The sequence below is a fragment of the Mobula birostris genome, chromosome 22, assembly GCF_030028105.1.
Source record: "Mobula birostris isolate sMobBir1 chromosome 22, sMobBir1.hap1, whole genome shotgun sequence".
NCBI lineage: Eukaryota > Metazoa > Chordata > Chondrichthyes > Myliobatiformes > Myliobatidae > Mobula > Mobula birostris.
The window spans coordinates 49,106,130-49,129,296 of NC_092391.1; the positions used below are offsets into that span (position 1 = coordinate 49,106,130).

A 23,167-nucleotide genomic window follows, 5' to 3' on the forward strand; every position below is an offset into this window, starting at 1 on the left:
ATGCGGGACCTTGTCAAAGGCCCATGTTGACACATTCCCCTCAGTAACAAGTATGACACCTGAATGTTGTTAGGGGGTTGACCTACCAGGGGAAAGCCACAGCAGCCAGATTTCTGGCACTGAGTCTGGCTCTGTGGGTCAGAAAGGAAGGGGCGGGGCGGGGAGTGGTGACAGGGGATTCAATAGTTGAAGGAGCAGACAGGAGACTCTGTGGATGTGAAAGGGACACCCGGATGGCATGTTGCTTCCAGGTGCCAGGGCCAGGAACGTTTTCAATCTTCAATCTACAACAGGCTAAAAGGGAGGGTGAGCAGCCAGAAGTCATGGCGCATATTGGTACCAATGACATAGGTACCAAAAGGGATGAGGTCCTGAGGAAAGAATGTAGGGAGTTATGTAGGAAGCTGGAAAGCAGGACCTCAAGGGTAGTAATCTCTGGATTACTGCTTGTGCCATGCATCAGTGAGGGCAAGAATAGGATGAGTTGGCAGAAGAATGTATGGCTGAGGAATTGATGCAGAGGGCAGGATTTCAGATTTCTGGATCATTGGAATCTCTTCCAGGGAAGGTGCGACCTGTACATAAAAGATGGGTTACACTTGAACTTGAGTGGGATCAATATCCTTGCAGGCAGATTTGCTCCAGCTGTTAGGGAAGGATCTACAGTGATAGGACAGAGGATGGGGCAGTCGGTATACATGTGTGGGATTTTGTGAATAAACATGCGAGTCATTCAATGTGCTTAGCAAAAGCAGCAGCCCATTAATTCCATTACAAATAAACTAAAAGCAGTTACCTTATATAGATGATATTACATCAGACACCATCTCTTAAAGTGAAAGCAACAACTCAGTGATTGTGTTTGTGAATTATGTAGAAGAGTTTCTATTATGAATAATACAGTAAATGATATACCTCTATATAAGAACCAGGAAAACCAAGGAATTCATTATGGCCTTCAGGGAGGGGAAGTCAGGAAAACACCCACCATTCGTCATTGAGGGGCTAGTGGTGGAAAGGGTGAGTAGATTCAAGACCTTTGATGTCACCATCTCGGAGGATATTGCAATGATACAGCACAAAGAAGCCACAGCAGAGGCTGTACCTCATTAGGACTTTGAGGAGACGTAGTGAGGGCAGCATGATAGCATAGTGGTTAGCAGACTGGTTTGCAGTACCAGCGACCCGGGCTCAATTCCCGCTGCTGCTTACGGGACTATGGGGAGAGGGCCCCCGGTTGAGACATCGCACGGGAGAGCAACTCCTGTGTCCCCGAACTTGACGTCAGACAACTGCAGGCCTGTAAGCCTGGACCTCAGGGTCGGTAGTTCGGTAGCTGCCATGCTGACAAGAGTCAACCCTGATGCATACAGCATCGATGACAGGTCATGAGAGGCAATCAATCACAGTAGTGTTTCTGCAGTAGCTGAGAAAGTGAAAAGTAGGCTACCTGAAATGGCATTTAGCAGAGTTAATAATCAGCCCAGGTTGGTTTGAAAAATGTGCGGAGATATGATAAGTGTTTGCATTTGGATGCACTGGTGACAAGTGTGCCGTCCAGGTATACAAAAAGAAAATCTAACGCTTTTATCACAGAGTTTTTTAGTCACTGGAACATCTGTGCGGCATTTTCAGCCCAAGCAGTGTGCACAGAAACTCAAATTGGCCAAATGGGGTTATAACAGCCACTTTGGGAACATCTTCAGTGCACACAGGCACCTGGTACGGAAACACCAATACCCTTGAACAGAAGTTGTGGATGAAAATCCTACAAAAGTAGTGGATACAGCCAAATCCATCACAGGTAAAGTCCTTCCCATCATTGAGCACATCTACATGAAACACTGTTGCAGGAAAGCAGCATCCATCATCAGGGACCCCCAGCATCCAGCAGCTGCCATCAGGAAGAAGGTACAGGAGCCTCAGGGCTCACACCACCATGTTCAGGAATAGTTACTACCCCTCAACCATCAGGCTCTAGAACCACTGGGGATAACTTCACTCAGCTTCAGTTGCCCGTTATCGAAATGTTTCCACAGCCAATTGACTCACTTTCAAGAAATTTTCATCTCATGTTCTCAATATTTATTGCTTATTTATATATTATTATTATTATTTCTTCCTTTTTTATTTGCCCACTTTGTTGTCTTTTGCATGCTGGTTGAACACTGAAGTTGGTGCAGTCTTCCATTCATTCTGTTATGGTTATTATTCTATAGATTTATTGAATACGCCCACTTGAAAATGTATTTCAGAGTTGTATATGGTGACATATATGTACTTTGAAAATAAATTTACTTTGAACTTTGAACATTGCTAGCCCCTGACTAATTCCGCTTTAGAAAAAAATATCTTTTCAGCTAAATGTGCTGAAAAGTCTTGTATATGTGGGACTGGGTGATGATCAGGGGTGGTCAGCAGTAACCGTCATTGGGCTAAGGGACCACAAGCAGGGCTGAATCCTGAGGGCTATTTGACCTTCATATAATACCAACCATTTCCATGTTAGCAAACTCAGCCTTCGCGCTGGCCAACTTTTCTGGGTCCAGCCGACGCGCACGGGAGTGGACCAGCGAGTCACTTATGGAAATGCTCGACCACGTGCTTTGTGACTGTAGTGGAAACTGTGGGTTTGGTGAGGTTTGGGAATTCGCCCAGCAGGCAAGTGAATTCACATGTGATGGTGCATGCACTTGACAGGGTCATCGTGGGGAACTTAGTGGCGATATAGGGTAACAACCCAAAGTCCCTTGTGTCCACAAGCTGGAAATGCTTAAGCTCACAGGAAATCTGCACCGAGCAGAGGTCGAGCAGCTTTAGCCAAGACAAAGTCCCATGTGTAGCATCATCCACCGAAGCAGAGCATCGCATGTCGTGTCCCTTAAGTCTGGTTCCTGCTGCCATTGGCAGCTTCCAGCGAGGGTCCGTCGTTCTCTGCCTTACAATCAATGGGTGATGCCAGCAGCACACTCACTCCAGCGTCCGTGTCACACACGAAGCACCACCCTGAAAGGCTGTCCGTAATGAACAATAGATGACCCTGGCAGCTGGAACCCACTGTGTTCACAGATCTCCGCCGTCCCAATAGACTAGCACTGTCGAAGCTGTATGACGGTCGGCATTTACTGGTGTTTGTGCTGAATCATGCATGGTAAAAACATAGACCCAGTGTTGTTTGGCTCAAAGCCGCTGACAGGGCTTATTGAGAAAGGGAAAGGAGGGGAGGAACAATGCACCTCTGCCTGACTGAGTGTAGACTATCAGTATCTTAACAAGCTCCCCACAGTCCTTCATGGGTGTATTAGCTAGGGCTGTGCGAACCTGATCAGGAACTTGTTGCATGAAGAGTTCTTTAAAAATTGAGCAAGGATGGTTATTGTCCAGGAGATATAGCATGTGGTCCATTAGTCTTGAAGACCTATCGTCACCCAGGCCGGGCAAGGAAAGCAACTGTTTTGTGTGCTCAGACTCAAACGGTCCAGAAGTCAGGAAAAGATGAGTTTTCAGAGTGATATATTTATCACGTGCAGGCAGCTCTTCCAGTAGACTGACCACCTTGGCTGCAGTGGAACTACTTAGTAATGCTACAACGTAGTAAAACTTGGCATTGTCCGCGGTGTGAACTGGGATTCCGCCTGTGCAAACTACATGGTAGCGTGCTGCTCCCAAAGCTCCAGCAGCTTCTGAGTGACTGCATTGGCCAACATGTCACTGGGTAACTCCGGAATCACCTGAGAGTGTTGGTGTCACCAGTGTAGGTGCCCAATATTTAACTCTCTCTGCTAGCATCCCTGCAGTTTCTGCGTGAGCCTCCCACACAGTCTGAAGGAACACCTTGTCAGGCTCTGGGAATTTCTCCACCTTAATCTCCTCAAGACAGTAAACACCTCCTCCTCTGTAATCTGTATCGGGTCCATGACCTCGCTGCTGCTTTGCCTCACTTCTGTAGGCACTGTGTCAGTCTCCCAAGTAGAGATGCAATAAATCCAGTTCAAATCTCCCCCATCTTGTTTGGCTCCACACATGGGTTACCATTCTGATCTTCCAGAGGACCAATTCTGTCCCTTGCAATCCTTTTGCTTGTAACTGTAGAAGCTCTTGGGATTCTTCTTCACCTTGCCTGCTAAAGCAACCTCTTGCCTTCTAATAGCCCTCCTGATTTCTTTCTTAAGTGTTTTTTAGCATTTCTTATACTTGTCAAGTACCTCATTTGTCCCTATCTGCCTATACCTGCTGTGCACCTCCTTTTTTCCTTAACCAGGGCCTCAATATCTTTCGAAAACCAAACCGGTTATGAGGTGTTATAACTAAACCGGTTATCCTAGCCTTTTATTCTGACAGGCTCATACAAACTTTGTATTCTCAAAATTTCACTTTTGAAGGTTTCCCGCTTACCAAGTATACCTTTGCCAGAAAACAACCTGTCCCAATTCCTGACTTGGTCTGAGGTCTTAACATCTGTCTCCACAACCACTCTACTATCTGTCTGGGCACTCTAGTTCCCGTCCCCCTGCAACTCTGGTTTAAACCAACCCCCTCTCCCATGCAGTACTAGCAATTCTTCTCAATAGGATGTTAGTCCTCTCCAGTTTAGGTGTAAACTGCCTCTTCTGTATAGGTCAACCTTCCCTGGAAGAGAAGCCGATAATCCAAAAATCTGGAAGAACTAAATCTGACTTGGTTGCAGGAAGGGTAGGACCGGCAGCTCAATATTCTGGGGTACTGTTGTTTCAAGCATGATAGAGTGGGAGGGATTAAAAGGGGAGGGGTGGCATTACTAGTCAGGAAAAATGTCACAGCAGTGCTCAATCAGGGCAGACTAGAGAACTCCGGTAGTGAGGCTTTATGGATGGAACTGAGGAATAAGAAAGGTATGACCATGTTAATGGAGCTACATTATAGCCCACCCAACAGTCCGCGAGATTTAGAGGATCAAACTTGGAGAGAGATCGCAGATTGTTAAACTGTATGATCTTCCTATTTCTGACCCCACTAGCATGTGGTTCAGGTAGCAAACCTGAGATCACGACCATGGCCCTGTCTTTTAACAGCACCTAGCTCCCTGAACTCACTTTGCAGAACCTTGACCCTCTTCCTACTTATGTCGTTGGTAACTCCATGGACCACGATTTCTGACTGCTCACCCACCCTCTTAAGAATGCTGAGGAACACTCACAACACGCTGGAGGAACTCAACAGGTCAGGCAGCATCCGTGGAAAAGATCGGTTGACGTTTCGGGCCGGAACCCTTCGTCAGGACTGTCGGGGGAAGGGGCAGAGGCCCTATAAAGAAGGTGGGGGGAGGGTGGGAAGGAGAAGGCTGGTAGGTTCCAGGTGAAAAACCAGTAAGGGAAAAGATAAAGGGATGGGGGAGGGGAGGCAGGGAGGTGATAGGCAGGAAAGGTATGTCCATACATGGCCTCCTCTACTGCCATAATGAGGTTAAACTCAGGTTGGAGGAGCAACACCTTATATACCATCTAGGTAGTTTCCAGCCCCTTGGTATGAAAATAGAATTCTCCAACTTCCAGTAATTCCCTCCCCCTCCTTTCCCCTATCCCTATTTCACTCCGCCCCCTCCCCCAGCTGCCTATCACCTCCCTCATAGTTCCGCCTCCTTCTACTACCCATTGTGTTTTCCCCTATTCTTTCTTCACCTTTCCTGAAGAAAGAATTACCGGAAGTTGGAGAATTCTATGTTCATACCAAGGGGCTGGAGACTACCTAGACAGTATATGAGATGTTGCTCCTCCAACCTGAGTTTAGCCTCATCATGGCAGTAGAGGAGGCCATGTATGGACATATCTCCCCTCCCCCACCCCTTGATCTTTCCCCTGACTGGTTTTTCACCTGGAACCTACCAGCCTTCTCCTTCCCACCCTCCCCCCACCTTCTTTATAGGGCCTCTGCCCCTTCCCCTGACAGTCCTGACGAAGGGTTCCGGCCCGAAAAGTCAACCGATCTTTTCCACTGATGCTGCCTGACCTGCTGAGTTCCTCCAGCGTGCTGTGAGTGTTGCTTTGACCCTAGCATCTGCAGATTATTTTGTGTTTAAGAATGCTGAGGACTTGATATAAGATGTCCCGGACCCTGGTGCATGGGAGACAATGTACAATCCTGGAATCTCGTTCTTGTCCACAGAACCTCCTTTCTCTTCCCCTCACTAACGAATTTCCTATCACCACAGCTCAAATGTTCTCCATCCCTTCGCTTCTAAGCCACAGAGCTGGACTCAGTGTCAGGGATCTGACCACTGTGAGTTTCCTCTGCTTGGTCACCGCCCCACCCTACAGCATCCAAAGTGGTAACTACAGAGCATGCAGCGGAGATTTGCCAGGATGCCACCTGGATTAAAGAACATATCTTATGAAGGAAGGTTACGCAAGCTAGGGCTTTTCTCTTTGGAGTGACAGTGTATGAGAGGCAACTTAATGGAAGTATGTAAGATTATGAGAGGCATAGGCCAGCATCTTTTCCCAGGGCACTGCAATGGCCAATATCAGGGCACATCCAGTTCAGGTGAGTCAAGGAAAGTTTAGATTTGAAAGATTGTTTCTTTACTCAGAGTGGTAGGTACCTGGAAAACAATGCAGGGGTTGGTGAAAGAGAATCATGTGATGACCTCCGTCGGTCAGAGCTGACCATGAATATTGAGTCCTAGTTGTCTAGATATGCAGGCCTGGACAGTACGATATGGAGAGCCACCTCCCCCTCTCCACGCAACCACTGAACCCAAAGAAATGGCAGAGACAAAAACAGTCGGTACCAGCAGCATCACAGGAATTGCCAGTCATCATTGAACTCAGTGTAGGACTGCCTCAGGGTCTCCAGCTCCGGATTCTTCCCTCGGGATTTACTCCTGAAGCCTTCCCCCTGAGTGGGTATAGCCACAAGAGAGTGGAGGTTTGAGATCAGACTTTTCCTTCCCCTAGACGAGCTGCCAACCTCAGCTAACGAGCCCCATCTGCCTAAGAGTAATACACTAAGGATATTTAAAATACTCTGAGGTAGGCACTTGGAGGTAAGAGGGTCATGAACTGTGTAGGAGGGAAGGGTCAGATTAATGGTGCAGTAGGTTTATATTAGAAAGCACTGCATGTTCTAAGTTCTAAATGTGGAAGAACTGCCAGACATAATTGCCCTAATCCCGAACAATTACACAGACAGAACTGAGGAGGGGTTGGTAACTGGCTTTTCACTGTTGCCCCGTTCAAGGAAAATGACATTTAATGATCTTTGTACAGGTAAGTACTTACTCACGAGCACAAGCTCCAAAGGTTGGGCACAAGTGGTCGAATCACATAGAGATTATTACCTCATCAGCATACATGGACGAATTGTTACTTGGCATGTTTAGGACGATTGGGTATTGGGCACCTGTTGGATTTTCTCAGCATCACATTGAGTACCAAGGCAAACACACAATAAAGCTTTGCACGTGACCATTAAGAAACAACTAAAATAAATAGCAATCTTGTGTAATCATCACAATCTAAAATGAAGTGTGAATTTTTCAGTATGTAATGGTAAAACCCATCGTGCTGTATATAATTTTCACCCACACAGTCTGAAATTGAATATACCACAGGAAATTTCAATATATGAAATAATCGTCATGATTTGGCCATTCGACTAAGTCTGGAGTATGAAGCGACTGGATATGAAACTTGATTATTGGCTTGTTTTAATACAGCCATTCCTCTTTCTCCAGTTGTCACTTTGAGGGCGAGAAGCAGATGAACAATCCATTTGGGGATAATACTGGCTACAAGCAATTCAGTCTATGTTCTGCCTTGTAGAACATATCCAATCAGTTTTAAAAGGCAGGTGGCAAAAACTTAAAACACAACAAATAATAACTGGTAAATTGCAGGATTTCTTGAACCATTTCAGCAGTCAAACCAAAGCATATACTTATCACTTTTCAGTTCAAACTTCTGTTGTTAAAGGTGAGATTTAAGCAAATGGACTATAATTAAAATGTGTACAATTAGGTGGTTAAATATAAACCAGCAGATAGTTATTTTACTTTAACTAGTAACTTAAAAAAGTAATGATTGATGATGAGTGAAGGGAGCAATATTAGGTTTTAAATGGCATATTGCACATTTTTCACCATTTTAAATTCACAATAACAGAATAATGTGGTCATGTTCAATGTATGAAGCTTTTACATGAAAAATGAAATTTACATAAATCCTCCTTCAGACCAGACGTAATGGCAATTGCTCAAAAGAAATGTGTAACAGTGAGGCATTTGGTCAACATACTTGGAATTCCAGATACGAGTTTCAGTGGTCGCAGTACTCGCACAGCCCTCAAGGTTCGCAGGTCAAAATCCGTCCCGACAGTGGCTAAAATTCTGTGCAAAATAACAATCACACTATTAACTTCCTTGTAAAAAATCTGGCTTCAAACAGTTACACCAACAAATATGTCCAAGTTAGTTAAAGTTGGGAGCAGATTATTCTTACACCCGCCCCCCCAAACAGAGTATTTGTAAAGCAACACACACAAAATGCTGGAGAAACTCAGGAGGCTAGGCAGCATCTTTACTTTATACTTTATTGTCGCCAAAACAATTGATACTAGAACGTACAATCATCACAGCGATATTTGTTTCTGCGCTTCCCGCTCCCTGGATTACAAATCAATAGTAAATATTAAAAATTTAAATTATAAATCATAAATACAAAATAGAAAAATGGAAAGTAAGGTAGTGCATAAAAACTGAGAGGCAGGTCCGGATATTTGGAGGGTACGGCCCAGATCCTGGTCAGGATCGGGATCAGTTCAACAGTCTTATTACAGTTGGAAAGAAGCTGTTCCCAAATCTGGCCGTACGAGTCTTCAAGCTCCTGAGCCTTCTCTGAGCTGGGTGGGTCGTGTCCTTGATTATCCTGGCAGCACTGCTCCGACAGCGTGCGGTGTAAAGTGAGTCCAAGGACGGAAGATTGGTTTGTGTGATGTGCTGCGCCGTGTTCACGATCTTCTGCAGCTTCTTTCGGTCTTGGACAGGACAACTTCCATACCAGGTTGTGATGCACCCTAGGAGAATGCTTTCTACGGTGCATCTATAAAAATTAGTGAGGGCATCTATGGAAAAGTGTACAGTTGACGTTTCCGGCCGAGACCTTTCGCAGAACTGTCCTTCCGAAGGGTCCCAGCCCGAAACATTGACTGTACTTTTTTCCATAGATGCTGCCTGGCCTGCTGAGTTCCTCCAGCTTTTTGTGTGTGTTTCTTGGATTTCCAGCATCTGAATGTAACCCAGGTTAATTAAACCCAAAGATGTAATGTTAGAAAGTTTCACCTGTGGAGGTTTACCGATTTTTTTTAAAAAGGAGAATTTGAAAAAATCACGATGTGAGGGCGCAGGGCGTGGCTGACACAGGACGGACAAGGGGAGAAACGCAGCAACGATTAGAAGCTGAAGACATGAACTATTAAGAGTGGAATTACCCTTGAAAACCTCAGGGTTAAACCCATGGAGGAGAGACAATAGCGATAAGCTATGGATATAACACGCAGCAGCTATAACGAGACAATATTGGCACAGACCAGTGTCCAAAATCCCTACTGTGTAGTTGGGAATTAGTTCTGTAAAATCACACCAAGGCATTTGGTCAAGTTTGTGAATTGACTTTCTGTTAAACGATTTCATTCCAATGAACCAAGAAACAAGATGGTAAGCCGCCCAAGATGAAGAACCAGCGCGGGAATGGAATGATGATGCAGAGGATGTATACGTTTATTTTTGTTCGAAGAATCTGAATTTGATTTTCTGCAAGAACTGATTATTTTTGCAAAGACGTTGATAAGTTACTGCATGAGATTTACTTTGTTTAAGAGTTGTGACGTTGGAGAATTGTCATGAAAGGAGTTAAACTGTACATATATAATTGAATTTGAATTTAAACTTGTAGATATACTGCCTGGAACTGAAACTGAAGTTAACTATAATACTTGAGAATAGGAATTATATTTGGTTTTCTAACTAACTAGGGATAAGTAAAATGGAAAGTTTAGTCTATAAATTTTTAAATAGAGAATAACACTAGATCTAACTAGTTGGAGAAATTGGAGTAACAAAGGTATTCTAATCAATATCACTGATTCTAACTAAACAGGGATTTGGCTTTTGTTGACATCTAAGATTTGGAACTTAAACAGAATGTTTGAATTTTGAATTTTTCTTGCTCATGTAAATACTTTGCACATATTGTTTTTTCTTATAAACAAAACCTTATTTCCAAAAGTGTGTAGTTTCTATTCACTGCCTCCTTCCGATACCTAGAACCTTCTGATGGCCTGCTGGCACCTGAAGTAATTTGCTTTTCTCAAAAGTGTGGGGACTAGTCACACACAATAAGACCAGTGCTACACAGGTGTTACATGCAGATTTTCACTTCTTCAATATTTGTAATGAACAGCCCTCATAAACTACACCCTGATCTTTGGTGAATTGTGAGTTTGTTGGTTTACGCTGACAGGCATAGTTTTGTATGTTGCATTTACTCCCTGTGCAGCAATGAGATATACCTCACACTTCCATTACAAGGGCTTTGACAGGACACAGTGAGGGAGAGGGGGAATGTAGCACAGAAGCCGCCTTGTACTGGGCAAGGTCACCATTCATAAAGGTTAGACTAGCAGGCAAAGCAGTTCTGTTTCTTTGCAGGTATTCCTCACTAACCTGGCAAGTTTATGTGAGATCACTGCTGGCCAAACTAGTATAAAGTCAGCTGGTCGTGCTGAGTGTTCTGCCTCTAAAGGTGCTGTTCGTTCTGTATGCAGTCGCTTCGTACAAACATCACTTCCTGTTCATAAGCTATTTTTTGCATCATTTCCTGCAGGGGTGAAACCCCCTGGTTTCCCTGGCTGCGCAAGTCTAGGGAAAACACTCTCTGGTCCCAGCAAACTCGTGAGATTGAGACAACCCTCCCGCCCCAAACCCCGGTTTGTGAGGATGCTGTGTCATTTGCTACCTTGTTACAAATTAGTGCCATAGGATTAACGGAATTATATTCATGAATCTTAACTTAACTAAAGAGTTAGTAAAGAAAAACAAAAAGAAAAGGGCCCATTTTAATGTGCACACATTGGAGCTCATCTTGAACTTCTCTGTCACTCACGCACTGGGACCTCGGTCAGCGTGAAAGCACACACCACCTTCTGAACGTCACTCGCAACCCATCTCGAACAAACGGGTCTCTCACCGGGTCGTACCCTACAATCGGTTCTCCCCAGCATCTTCTCTCTTCATCTTCTACCGAACAAAACCTTATTGTCCCTCACCAAGAAAACCTCCCCCCGATTGGATGACACACATTCCACATCATCCTTTATCTTCAACAATAACCCAAACAGGCTGAAAGCAAAACAGACTCTTCTTACAGAGCAGCAAAATGAAATACCTACAGCATAACAGTGAGGATGTGAACCAGGGCACTACACAGGTTAACTTAAATTTTGACTTGGAGCAAAGACATCCATTTCCATCCACTCTTCATTTGCCCTTGAAACAGCAATATCTGTGAGTCTTAAGCTTCTTTAATATTGGTAATATTTAGTAGATGTACTTTGAAGGAAGTATTATGTTTATCATTCATCGCTAATAACCTGTCATGCCACAAGATCACTCCAAACCACTGCATAGCTATAGAATGTTGTATATGCGTATTACCTTGTTTAACACTGATTGTGAGAATAGTCGATAATATTAGTATATTCAGACGTGTGACGATTCTGTATTGAATCTAATTTGTGTCTTACTTAATTTTCTGCAGTTCTACAAAGTTTCCTCATTAAAAACCCTGAAGAAAGCTTCCAGCTTGGGTGATTTTAGAGGTGTTTAACTTCCTGGCTAGCTTTGTATTACAACACACCACAGGGCCAGCAGACTAGGGTGGACCTGGTCATCACCAGCTCTGTGATACAGGTGCTCTATGAAATGGCTGCAGTTTACTCCATGTTTCAAATATTTTCCCAATGACTTCATCTGTACAGTAAGTAAAACAGATTTACTGGAGATGACTTTGTGCTCCTCATGAAGATAATCTCTGTCCTTTCCGTTATTCAGGTGGGTTCAGATCCACATCCTAGGGATAACTTCTAACAACTTCACAAATCCAGAAATTCCTAGATTCCATTCAACTTGCAGCACAGAGTTGATAAATGTTGTGGTTCTCGTTTTCTATATTCCATTGATTGATGACATCAATGGCCAACGCTACCATGGGGAACATTCTCCAGATGGGCGACAGACTGTTTATTTCATTTATTTTATGTCTTCTTTTTTTTTTTAAATGTGACTCTGTTACTGTTGGAGCCTGTGATCTACAGTTTAATGGCATGTCTTTGAGCGATCTGGTGCTTTGCCATCTCCGAGAAGGTCTGGGAAGTGAGCAGCCTCCAAGCCAAGAAGTTTAAAGACCAGATGCGAGCCCATGATCAACTCCTTTTCTCGCCAATCTTGTCAATTAAAGCATCAAGGAAGATTGAAACATCAAGGCGAGTAAGTGTTCAGTGCCGTCTTCCATCCTCTCACTCACTGCTGCCAGAGGATTGATCTGCATGTGATGCTCTCTCTCTCGCTCTCTCTCTCTCGCTCTCTCTCTCTCTCTCTCTCTCTCAATTCAATCAATTCAAACAGATAACTCAATTACTATAACCTTTACATAAGATAGATGAAATGTGTACAAAAGACTCAAATTAGAACAATCTATCCTCCAAAGGCACCACTCTGGCTTAAAGGATCAATATCTCACTTGCCTATAAAATATCTCACAATATATACACAATATCTCACTTGTGTATTCCTATCAAGTAAAGGATCAATATCTCACTTGTGCATTGTGTTATTGGGAAATTGTAAAAGACAAAACTATTCTCCAATTAGAGTAAGGCTGTTTGTCCAAATGAGAAGATGAAGGTTTTGCACAACGCTCTGCAAATCCCAGATGAGCTGACAGTGACCAGCAGTTCAGATGGGAACGGCCTGCACTCAGCTCTTCACAGGTGTGACCCATCCTTGAGTGTCTCCATTGTGCCTAACTGATGCTGATGGACCTGTCACTATGCTTGGCTCCATCAACAGGATCTGACAAAGGGTCTGAATCCTAATTCACTTCAATGGAGGTTTGCAAGTTGGAGATTAAAAAGAATGCAGAAAATGAATCTTTAGTGACACGTTACACTTCATGGTTTTGTATGCTTGAAGCATGTTATCAACCAGCTGCATGTAGTTTTATGCTCTGTAGTTGTCAAGAAAGTTTTCAACAACATCTTTGAATGCCTTCCATACAATTTTCTCCAGTCCAGCTAGAAGTTCTTCAAATTGCCTGTCATCGATGACCTGTTTGATTTCTGGGCCGACAAAAATGTCTTCCTTAATTTTGGCATCAGTTATTCTGGGAAACATCTGCCTCAAATATCAAAATCCTTCATAGAAATTTTTGTGCCTGGTGACAGCAGATTCCATCTTTGCAATCCTGAACCCAGTAATTCTGCTTTTGCCTTTGTCTCCAGCCAGATCATTTAGGTCAGATTGAGTTCTCAGGTGAGGCTCACTTGACATAAAGGGTTCAAATCTGTATCAGTATCAGTGTTGTTTTCCATTCCTGGCTTGTGCATCATGGCATCTTTATCTGCCTCCTCTAGACTCCATGTGTCTGGTGGCTTCGGTACTTGGAAGAATATCGTCATGTGGCACAGGTCTCATATGAAGGGAGATTAGGATTTCTTGATTTAAACAGAGAAACCAGACACACTGGTCAGATCAAAGTCACATGATTTTTCTGCACACACCACATCATCAAGACAGCAAACAATATTGATTTCCGAATACCTCTGTACCTCTAAGATTGACAACGCATATTGTGCACAAATGCGAAGAGTCCAGGCTTTGTCTTGATCACCAATTTTACACCCAAAGTAGAGCTCATAGGCGTTCTTAATAAGAGGAGTCATGCTCTGTCCTTGAGATTTAGGCGTATACTCACCACAAATATAACAGAAAGTATCATGGCTGTTGCAACGTTGGTGAGACATTTTGTTATCACAAATACTCCTGAAAATACAATTACTTTATTGTAAACAGTACACACAATATACTATGCGCATTAATGTCATCACAAACCAATCTACATGTAAACGCAATGCATAGAACAGTGCGCACGTGATGCTAATATTGCCTTTCTAAAATCTGTCCTGCTATGCAGTATCTGCCCTGCCTAAGCATGTCCAGGAATGCCTAGACAAGATAGAAAACTTTTCAGCTTACATTGTGGGCAATATTTTAATTGGCTTGAATTATGAACTGAAATAACAAATATAGGCGATTTGAAAAAAAAATGGTGCACGGAGGGAAATTTCATGATGATTTTCATGATCAGCAACCTAAAATCGATAAGATATACCCAGAAGTATTCAGGAAACGAAATCTTTGTTGTCCGATGTTACCAGAAGTCGAGGATGATTGGAACACCTATCTGGACAGGCTTTGCAAATGCATGAGGACACCTAGTCCAACAGCTTTCAAAGATCAAGACACAAGAGACTAAAGGTGCTGGAATCTAGAGCAACTAACAAAAAAGCTGGAGGAGACCAGTGGGTGGGTAGCAGGAGGAAACGAGGCAGTCAAAGATTCAGTTCAAGATTCATATTCAGGACTGGAAAGGGATGAGAGGGCCAGTATAGACAAGAGGAAGGGGTGAAGCAAGAACTGGTAGGTGATAGGGAGATCCACGTGAGGAGGGTAATAGGCAGGTGGGGGAGGGGAGAGGCCAGAAGCTGGGAGGCAACAGGTGGGGTTGATGAAGGGTTGAAGATGATTGAATCTGATAGGAGAGGAGGGTGGGCATAGAAAAAGGGAGGGAGAGGGATGGCCCTCCCATTTGTGAATTGTCGTTCAACAATCACCTCACTCCTCTGATTCTAGCCTCTTGTAAGTTCTGATTCTTATCACAGCACCAGTGGCTCTGGTATCAGCTTCCTTGATCTGAAGCCCTTCAATTCTTTCCTTAAAACTCTCCCCTTTTTGAGGTGCTCTGTCCCAAATGGCTATGTGTCAGATCTTGAGAATGACACTTCGGTAAAGTGCCAGGGCCTTCTTTACGATGAAAAAGGCACTATGTAAGTACTACTGACTGCTCAACTTTATATAGGAGTATAGGCCGAGTTGCACCTTTCATGTCCACAGAGCATGTCAAAGAATTTCCGAGTTAGTGCTGTTGCTGTACCATAGGAGATGTGGCAGATAAATTGTACAAAGCAAGGACCAATGTTAAAACCAACATCATTAAACACAGTATCAACTGTACTTTGATGTTGACTCACTAGCTGTCAAGACCTTTGAGATAGTCCTTCAAGAACGGAAGGGCCATTCTTTACAGCCTCAAACAAAACTCTACAACTTGAAAAGTGGCTTTTTGGGTGATAACCCACCTAGAACAAGTAGCAAGTGGGTCAAGTGAACAAACATGCCACCTGTCTCTGCACTGGTAACAGGCCGCTCTGGGTTTTTTTTTCCATACAGACACTACAAGCCTGGCTGTGCAGAGGCAAAACACCTCAGTGAAATCCATCCCTGGTCAGAGGTTAGATCTCAGTCTTTGAACTCTGTTTTCACTGTGGTCAGTGGAACCAAGGCTTGCAAGTGGCTTCACCCCACAAAACTGGGACAACGCTGCGTGACTCCTGTACGGGATCAGAAAGAATTGCTGCATCGTCCTCTTGCCCCCGTGCTAATGAAACACCGAGTTTCACCCGGGATCACATTCAGTAACATTCACGCCTGTCAAGTACTCAACCAGTCAACAGTGTGTTTACAACAGTTTCTGTTTCCTAGACCTTTGCAGGAGAAACAGACGATGTTAAGTGAAAGAAAACATGTTTTATTTTAAAAGGAGATGTGCCAGCTAAAATGAAACAAGGCTTATGACAAACTGGAGCCTAGAACATAGAAGAGTAAAGCACAGTATGGGCTGTTCAGCCCAAAATGTTGAGCCAACCTGTATAAGTCTACTCCACATCAATTCCTCCCGCACAGCAACATAACCCCTCCATTCTCATTTCATCCATGTGCTCATTTAACAGACTCTTAAATGTCCCTTTTGTGTCAGCCTGTACCAACACCCCTGGGCAGGATGCTCCAGGATCTCACCACTCCCTGTGTAGAAACCTACCTCTGATATTTCCCCTAAACCTTCCTCCACCAGTTTCAGTTTCCATTAAGCTGGGTTTCACAATGACATCCATAACCTTCTTTACAAGGAGCAAAATGTTTTCAGTCATTAATGTGATTATGCTTTTTACCTGTAATCGACACTAAAAAGTTATGTGCAATGTGGTGTTCCTGCCTTCAATTCCAGAAGTACAGGAGAAGTGACTGACTATTGGGTGCCGAATATTACTGAGCGCTCGCTGTCTTTAAGGGAGTGCTGGCAAGCCACCGTATCAACTGCTTCTGTCTGTTTTTTTTAAGGGAGCTTCTTAACTAGATCCCCTCCTCTTCCTATTCCCCAGCACGATGCACATTTAACCCCTTCAGAATTATTACTAGATGTTCTCCATCACCCTTCTGGGAGATTTCCACATCTTGTCTCGGCTTCGTTTGCAGGCGAAGGAGACAAGTAGGTTATTGAGAATTCTTCGCCGCACTATTGCGCAACGCCTGTTAAGTGTCGTTCTACTTCAAGCATTAACTAGAGAGTAGAGGGAAACGTTTGGCTGGATTCAGCCAGGATTGATTCGTTGGTCCCCTGAGTGAAGGGGGATTACTCTTCGTTCTCTTGAAAAGCTTACGCCTCAAAAGTAATGAGTAAAATTAATTGGTGCTGAGTGCAAAATCTCTTTTACCTTCTGCCTTCTAAAAGCAATTAGGAAACACAATACTTAAGAACAATTGAGACCTCCAACCACTAACCACATTTGTACAGAGAATATTGAGAAAGGATACAGCATCATCTCCTTGACTCATGAGCTGCTCCTAACCAGATGCAGATCCTTTTACACTTGAATCCTGAAACAAGGCTTGTAAATAAAATATTAACCCCATCATATCCCCGTGTTCCTGATGCTGAAGGTCACTCCTCTATTCCCCCTCTTTCACACACATGCACATTCTCCCCAATGGAGTTGGCAGTTCTTATCGCACTCGACAGCAGCACACGATGTGGCAGCTGCCTGTCAGATTCATGTCACGGGGACCAAAGCCAAGGTGTGACTGGTGCACTTGCTGCTGCCCACTCAAGGTGTGTGTGTGTGTGTGGCATCCGTTAGTCTCGTGAGACCATGGATCTGCGCCTGGAAAGTCTGTGTCCTCTCCAGGGTGCAGGCCTAGGCAAGGTGGGATGGAAGACCGGCAGTTGCCCATGCAGCAAGTCTCCCCTCTCCACGACACCGAAGTTGTCCAAGGGAAGGGCAAGGGCCGATACAGTTTGGCACCAGTGTTGTCACAGGAGTTGCCAGAACAAGGTTGAAGGCAACGTTGGACTGCCTTAGGGACTCCAGCTCCGGATTTGTCCTCAGGGTTTACTCCCGAAGCCTTTCCCATGAGTGGGTATGGCCGCAAGGCAGCGGTGGTTTGAAATCCTCTCCTAGATGGACTGCCTTCCCAGGCTGACAAGCTCCATCTCCCACTCATGATGAATCACTAGGCAAATATATTAAACATTTGAATCAAGTTAAGCCATCAAAGCTCACAGCATTACCAGCACTAATGAAAGCCCAGATACTCAGAGCAGAAACTTTTAACTTCTCCGTTACAGAGGAATCAGTTGTTACATTTTGAAAGTGATCATGCCTTCATAATATCTCATGGTTATTGGAATAATTGTGACTGAAATTGCTAAGATAGGATGTTCAGGAATTGGGCTGAGTATTATGAATGAGTGTATTATAAAGAGGTTGGGAACACAAAAAAACAGGAAAAAGCCGGAAGCAGTCCGCAGATCAGATAGCAGTGACAATGAGGAGGGCAGAAATTCAATATTGATCGTGAATGTTGGATAGAAGGTTGAATGAAAAGGGAAACTGGTTTAGGAAATCAGAGCCATCTGCCTGTCTGGGTGGGGGATGCTGATGCATGTGCTGGGCCCCGTGGTCCAGTTCACTGTGCAGAATTTGTCCTTGGTCAAGGGGACCAAAGGCATGTGCATTCTCACCCCACACATTCGGTTCCTATGGGAAGTACTAACCAAAGAGGAATTCCAGTTCCCTGCCCAGCGCCCTCCCCTTGTTCAACACAGCAGAAAGAAGAATTGCTTTGAAGCCCCCAGCAGTGTCGAAATCACCCGGAGGAAAACAAGAAATCCATTTGCCTTGTGATTCAATTTTTCCTTCATCTCAAACACAGCATCACATTTCATAACGTCGGTGTGATTACTGATGCAGGTGACTACTGTGCATCTCTGAATCTTACATCAATAACTGCACCAGCAGCTCCAATCATTTTTGCATAACAAGTATACCCAAATCACATATCCACCATGTTGTTATATAAATTGCTATTTTTTCCTTTTGGAATATAAAAAAAACAGCTAGATCTCCCAAGTTGTATGTTTGAGGTTGCTCTTGAAATATCTTCATAAAGGCAAGGAAACGCGTTGCCTTGAAACGGTCCGTATAGGATATCAGTGGAATTGGTCACTCTATGAAAGGCAAACGGTGAGCAAAGGTGAACCTGTTTTTTACCTAGAGAAATTAAATGGTGCATAATGAGTCACAATGAAAGAAAGACTTCAATGAATGAAGGGCTTCGCTTCCAGATGAGCTCAATGCCTTCTATGCTCGCTTTGATCATCAAAACATGGAGAAACCATCATGAACTCCCACAGCCCCTGATGATCCTGCAAATTCAGTGTCAGAGACCAACATGAGAGCATCCTTCAAAGGGGCAAACCCATGGAAAGCAACTGGCCCAGATAAGGTACCTGGCCAAGTTCTAGAGACCTGTGCTGATCAACTGGCTGGAGTGTTCACTGAGATCTTTAACCTCTCACTTTGGCAGTCTGAGGTACCCATCTGCTTCCAGCAGACTTCACTCATACTGGTGCCCAAGAAGAACGTGGTAACCTGCCTCAATGACTATCATCCAGGAGCACTTACATCCACTGTGACGAAGTGCTTTGAGAGGCTGGCGATGAAACATATCAACTCCTGCCTGAGAATCAACTTGGATCCACTCCTACTGGCGCATCAGGTGGCACCTCATTGGTTCTTTACTCAACCCTGGAGCGTCTGTCATCTTTATCAATTGCTGATCAGCATTCAGTACTATGATCCCCTCAAAACTAAACAATAAGCTTCAAGACCCTGGCCTCAATATCTCCTTGTGCAATTGGATCCTTGATTTCCTCCCTTGCAGACCCCAGTCAGTTTGGATTGGCAAGAGCATCTCCTCCATGATCTCCATCAGCACAGGTGCACCACAAGGCTGTGTGCTTAGCCTCCTGCTCTACTCACTTTACACTTTTGACTGTATGGCTAAGCACAGCTCCAATACCATATTCAAGTTTGCTGATGGGTACCTGTTGAAGGCTGAATCAAAGGTGATGACGAATGAGCATATAGGAGCGAGATCCTAAATCTGGCTGAGCGGTACCACTGGTACCACAATAACAGCCTCTTATTCTCAGCAAGCCCAAGGAGCTGATTATTGGCTACAGAGGCAGGAAACCAGAGGTCCGTGAGCCAGTCCTCATCGGTGGATCCGAGGCAGAGAGGGTCAGCAACTTTAAATTCCTCAGTGTTATCATTTCAGAAGATCTGTCTTGGGCCCAGCATGTAAGTGCAATTATGAACAAAGCATAGCAGCGCCTCCACTACTAGGGGTTTGTGAAGAGTCAGCATGACATCTGAAACTTTGACAAACTTCTATAGCTGTGTGGTGGAGAGTATATTGGTTGTCTGGCTGATTCACAGCCGAGAATGGAAACACCAATGCCCTTGAATGGAAAATCCGACAAAAAGTAGTGGGTAAAGGCCTCTCCACCACTGAGCACATCTACAAAGAGCGTCGTCACAGGAAAATAGCAGCCATCATCAGGGACCCCCACCACACAAGTCATACACAAAATACAAAGAAATCTGCAGATGCTGGAATTTCAAGCAACACACATAAAAGTTGCTGATGAACGCAGCAGGCCAGGCAGCATCTCTAGGAAGAGGTACAGTCGACGTTTCAGGCGAAACATCCTGACGAAGGGTCTCAGCCCGAAACGTCGACTGTACCTCTTCCCAGAGATGCTGCCTGGCCTACTGCGTTCACCAACATTTTTTATGTGTGTTACACAAGCCATACTCTCTTTTCACTTCCCCCATCTGGAAGAACGTACAGGAGCCCGAGGACTCACACTAGCAGGGTCAGGAACAGTTATTACCCCTCAAGCATCAGGTTCTTGAACCAAAAGGGATAACCACTCAACTTCATGTGCCTCACACTGAAATGTTCTCACAACCTATGGACACACTTTCAAGGACTCTTCATCTCATGTTTTCAATATTTATTGCTTATTTATTTATTACTATTATTTCCTTCCTTTCTGTTTGCACAGTTTGTTATCTTTTGCACACGGGTTGAACGATGGTCTTTCATTGATTCTATTATGGTTATTATTCTATTACAGATTTATCGAGTATGCCGACAAGAAAATGAATCTCAGGGCTGTATATGGTGACATATATATACTTAAATAATTGATTTCACAGCAGGCTCGCATCATATACAGGGATAACAACCAGAAAAACCAATCGACTGCCATTTTATCATTTTGTGATTCCAGCATCCCCTTCAGCTTTATTATTAGAACCACAGAACCATAGAACACTACAGTACAGGAACAGGCCTTTTGGCCCTTCTTGCCTGTGCCGAACCATTTTTCTGCCTAGTCCCACTGACCTGCACCTGGACCACATCCCTCCATACACCTCTCATCCATGTACCTGTCTAAGTTTTTCTTAAATGTTAAAAGTGAGCCCGCATTTACCACTTCATCTGGCAGCTCATTCCACACTCCCACCACTCTCTGTGTGAAGAAGCCCCCCTTAATGTTCTTTTTAAACTTTTCCCCCTTCACCCTTAACCCATGTCCTCTGTTTTTTTTCTCCCCTAGCCTCAGTGGAAAAAGTCTGCTTGCATTCACTCTATCTATACCCATCATAATTTTATATACCTCTATCAAATCTCCCCTCATTCCTCTACGCTCCAGGGAATAAAGTCCTAACCTATTCAACCTTTCTCTGTAACTGAGTTTCTCAAGTCCTGGCAACATCCTTGTAAACCTTCTCTGCACTCTTTCAACCTTATTTATATCCTTTCTGTAATTTGGTGACCAAAACTGAACACAATACTCCAAATTCGGCCTCACCAATGCCTTATACAACCTCATCACAACATTCCAGCTCTTATACTCGATACTTCGATTAATAAATGCCAATGTACCAAAAGCTCTCTTTACGACCCTATCTACTTGTGACGCCACTTTTAGGGAATTTTGTATCTGTAATCCCAGATCCCTCTGTTCTACTGCACTCCTCAGTGCCTTACCATTAACCCTGTATGTTCTACCTTGGTTTGTCCTTCCAACGTGCAATACCTCACACTTGTCTGTATTAAACTCCATCTGCCATTTTTCAGCCCATTTTTCCAGCTGGTTCAAGTCCCTCTGCAGGCTCTGAAAACCTTCCTCACTGTCTACTACACCTCCAATCTTTGTATCATCAGCAAATTTGCTGATCCAATTTACCACATTATCATCCAGATCATTGATATAGATGACAAATAACAATGGACCCAGCACTGATCCCTGTGGCACACCACTAGTCACAGGCCTCCACTCAGAGAAGCAATTCTCTACCACCACTCTCTGGCTTCTTCCATTGAGCCAATATCTAATCCAATTTACCACCCCTCCATGTATACCTAGCGACTAAATTTTCCTAACTAACCTCCCATGCGGGACCTTGTCAAAGGCCTTACTGAAATCCATGTAGACAATATCCACTGCCTTCCCTTCCTCCACTTTCCTGGTAACCTCCTCGAAAAACTCCAATAGATTGGTCAAACATGACCTACCACGCACAAAGCCATGTTGACTCTCCCTAATAAGTCCCTGTCTATCCAAATGCTTGTAGATTCTGTCTCTTAGTACTCCCTCCAATAACTTACCTGCTACCGACGTTAAACTCCCCGGCCTATAATTTCCCGGATTACTTTTCGATCCTTTTATAAACAACAGAACAACATGAGCCACTCTCCAATCTTCCGGCACCTCACCTGTAGACAACGACATTTTAAGTATTTCTGCCAGGGCCCCCGCAATTTCAACACTAGTCTCCTTCAAGGTCCGAGGGAACACTCTGTCAGGTCCCGGGGATTTATCCACTTTAATTTTCCTCAAGACAGCAAGCACCTCCTCCTTTTCAATCTGTACAGTTTCCATGATCTCACTACTTGATTCCTTCAATTCCATAGACTTCATGCCAGTTTCCTTAGTAAATACAGATGCAAAAAACCTATTTAAGATCTCCCCCATTTCCTTTGGTTCCGCACATAGCCGACCACTCTGATCTTCAAGAGGACCAATTTTTTCCCTTACAATCCTTTTGCTCTTAATATACCTGTAAAAGCTCTTTGGATTATCCTTCACTTTGACTGCCAAGGCAACCTCATGTCTTCTTTTAGCCCTCCTGATTACTTTCTTAAGTATTTTCTTGCACTTCTTATACTCCTCAAGCACCTGATTTACTCCCTGTTTCCTATACATTTCATACAACTCCCTCTTCTTCTTTATCAGAGTTGCAATATCCCTTGAGAACCAAGGCTCTTTATTCCTATTCAATTTGCCTTTAATCCTGACAGGAACATACGAAGAATAATAATAATAATAATAATAATAATAAATAAATAAGCAATAAATGTCAAGAACATGAGATGAAGAGTCCTTGAAAGTGAGTCCATATGTTGTGGGAACAGTTCAGTGATGGGGAAAGTGAAGTGAAGTCAAATTATCCCCATTGGTTCATGAGCCTGATGGTTGAGGGGTGATAACTGTTCCTGAACCTGGTGGTGTGGGTCTTGAGGCTCCTGTACCTCCTTCCTGATGGCAGCAGCAAGAAGCCAGCATGGCCTGGATGGTTGAGGTTCTTGATGATGGATGACACT

The 23,167-nt window shown here is 43.9% G+C and overlaps 1 protein-coding gene across 2 annotated transcripts in view; it reads right to left on the bottom strand.

Annotated features, from left to right (window-relative positions):
* The window catches only part of cacna1ba (calcium channel, voltage-dependent, N type, alpha 1B subunit, a), a 927,013-nt gene that overhangs the window by 528,739 nt on the left and 375,107 nt on the right, over positions 1 to 23,167 (bottom strand). For both annotated transcript variants that reach the window (XM_072240685.1, XM_072240684.1), the window contains exon 6: positions 8,271 to 8,362. In XM_072240685.1, the coding sequence (XP_072096786.1) occupies positions 8,271 to 8,362 (92 nt within the window). The remainder of the gene's footprint in view (positions 1 to 8,270; positions 8,363 to 23,167) is intronic.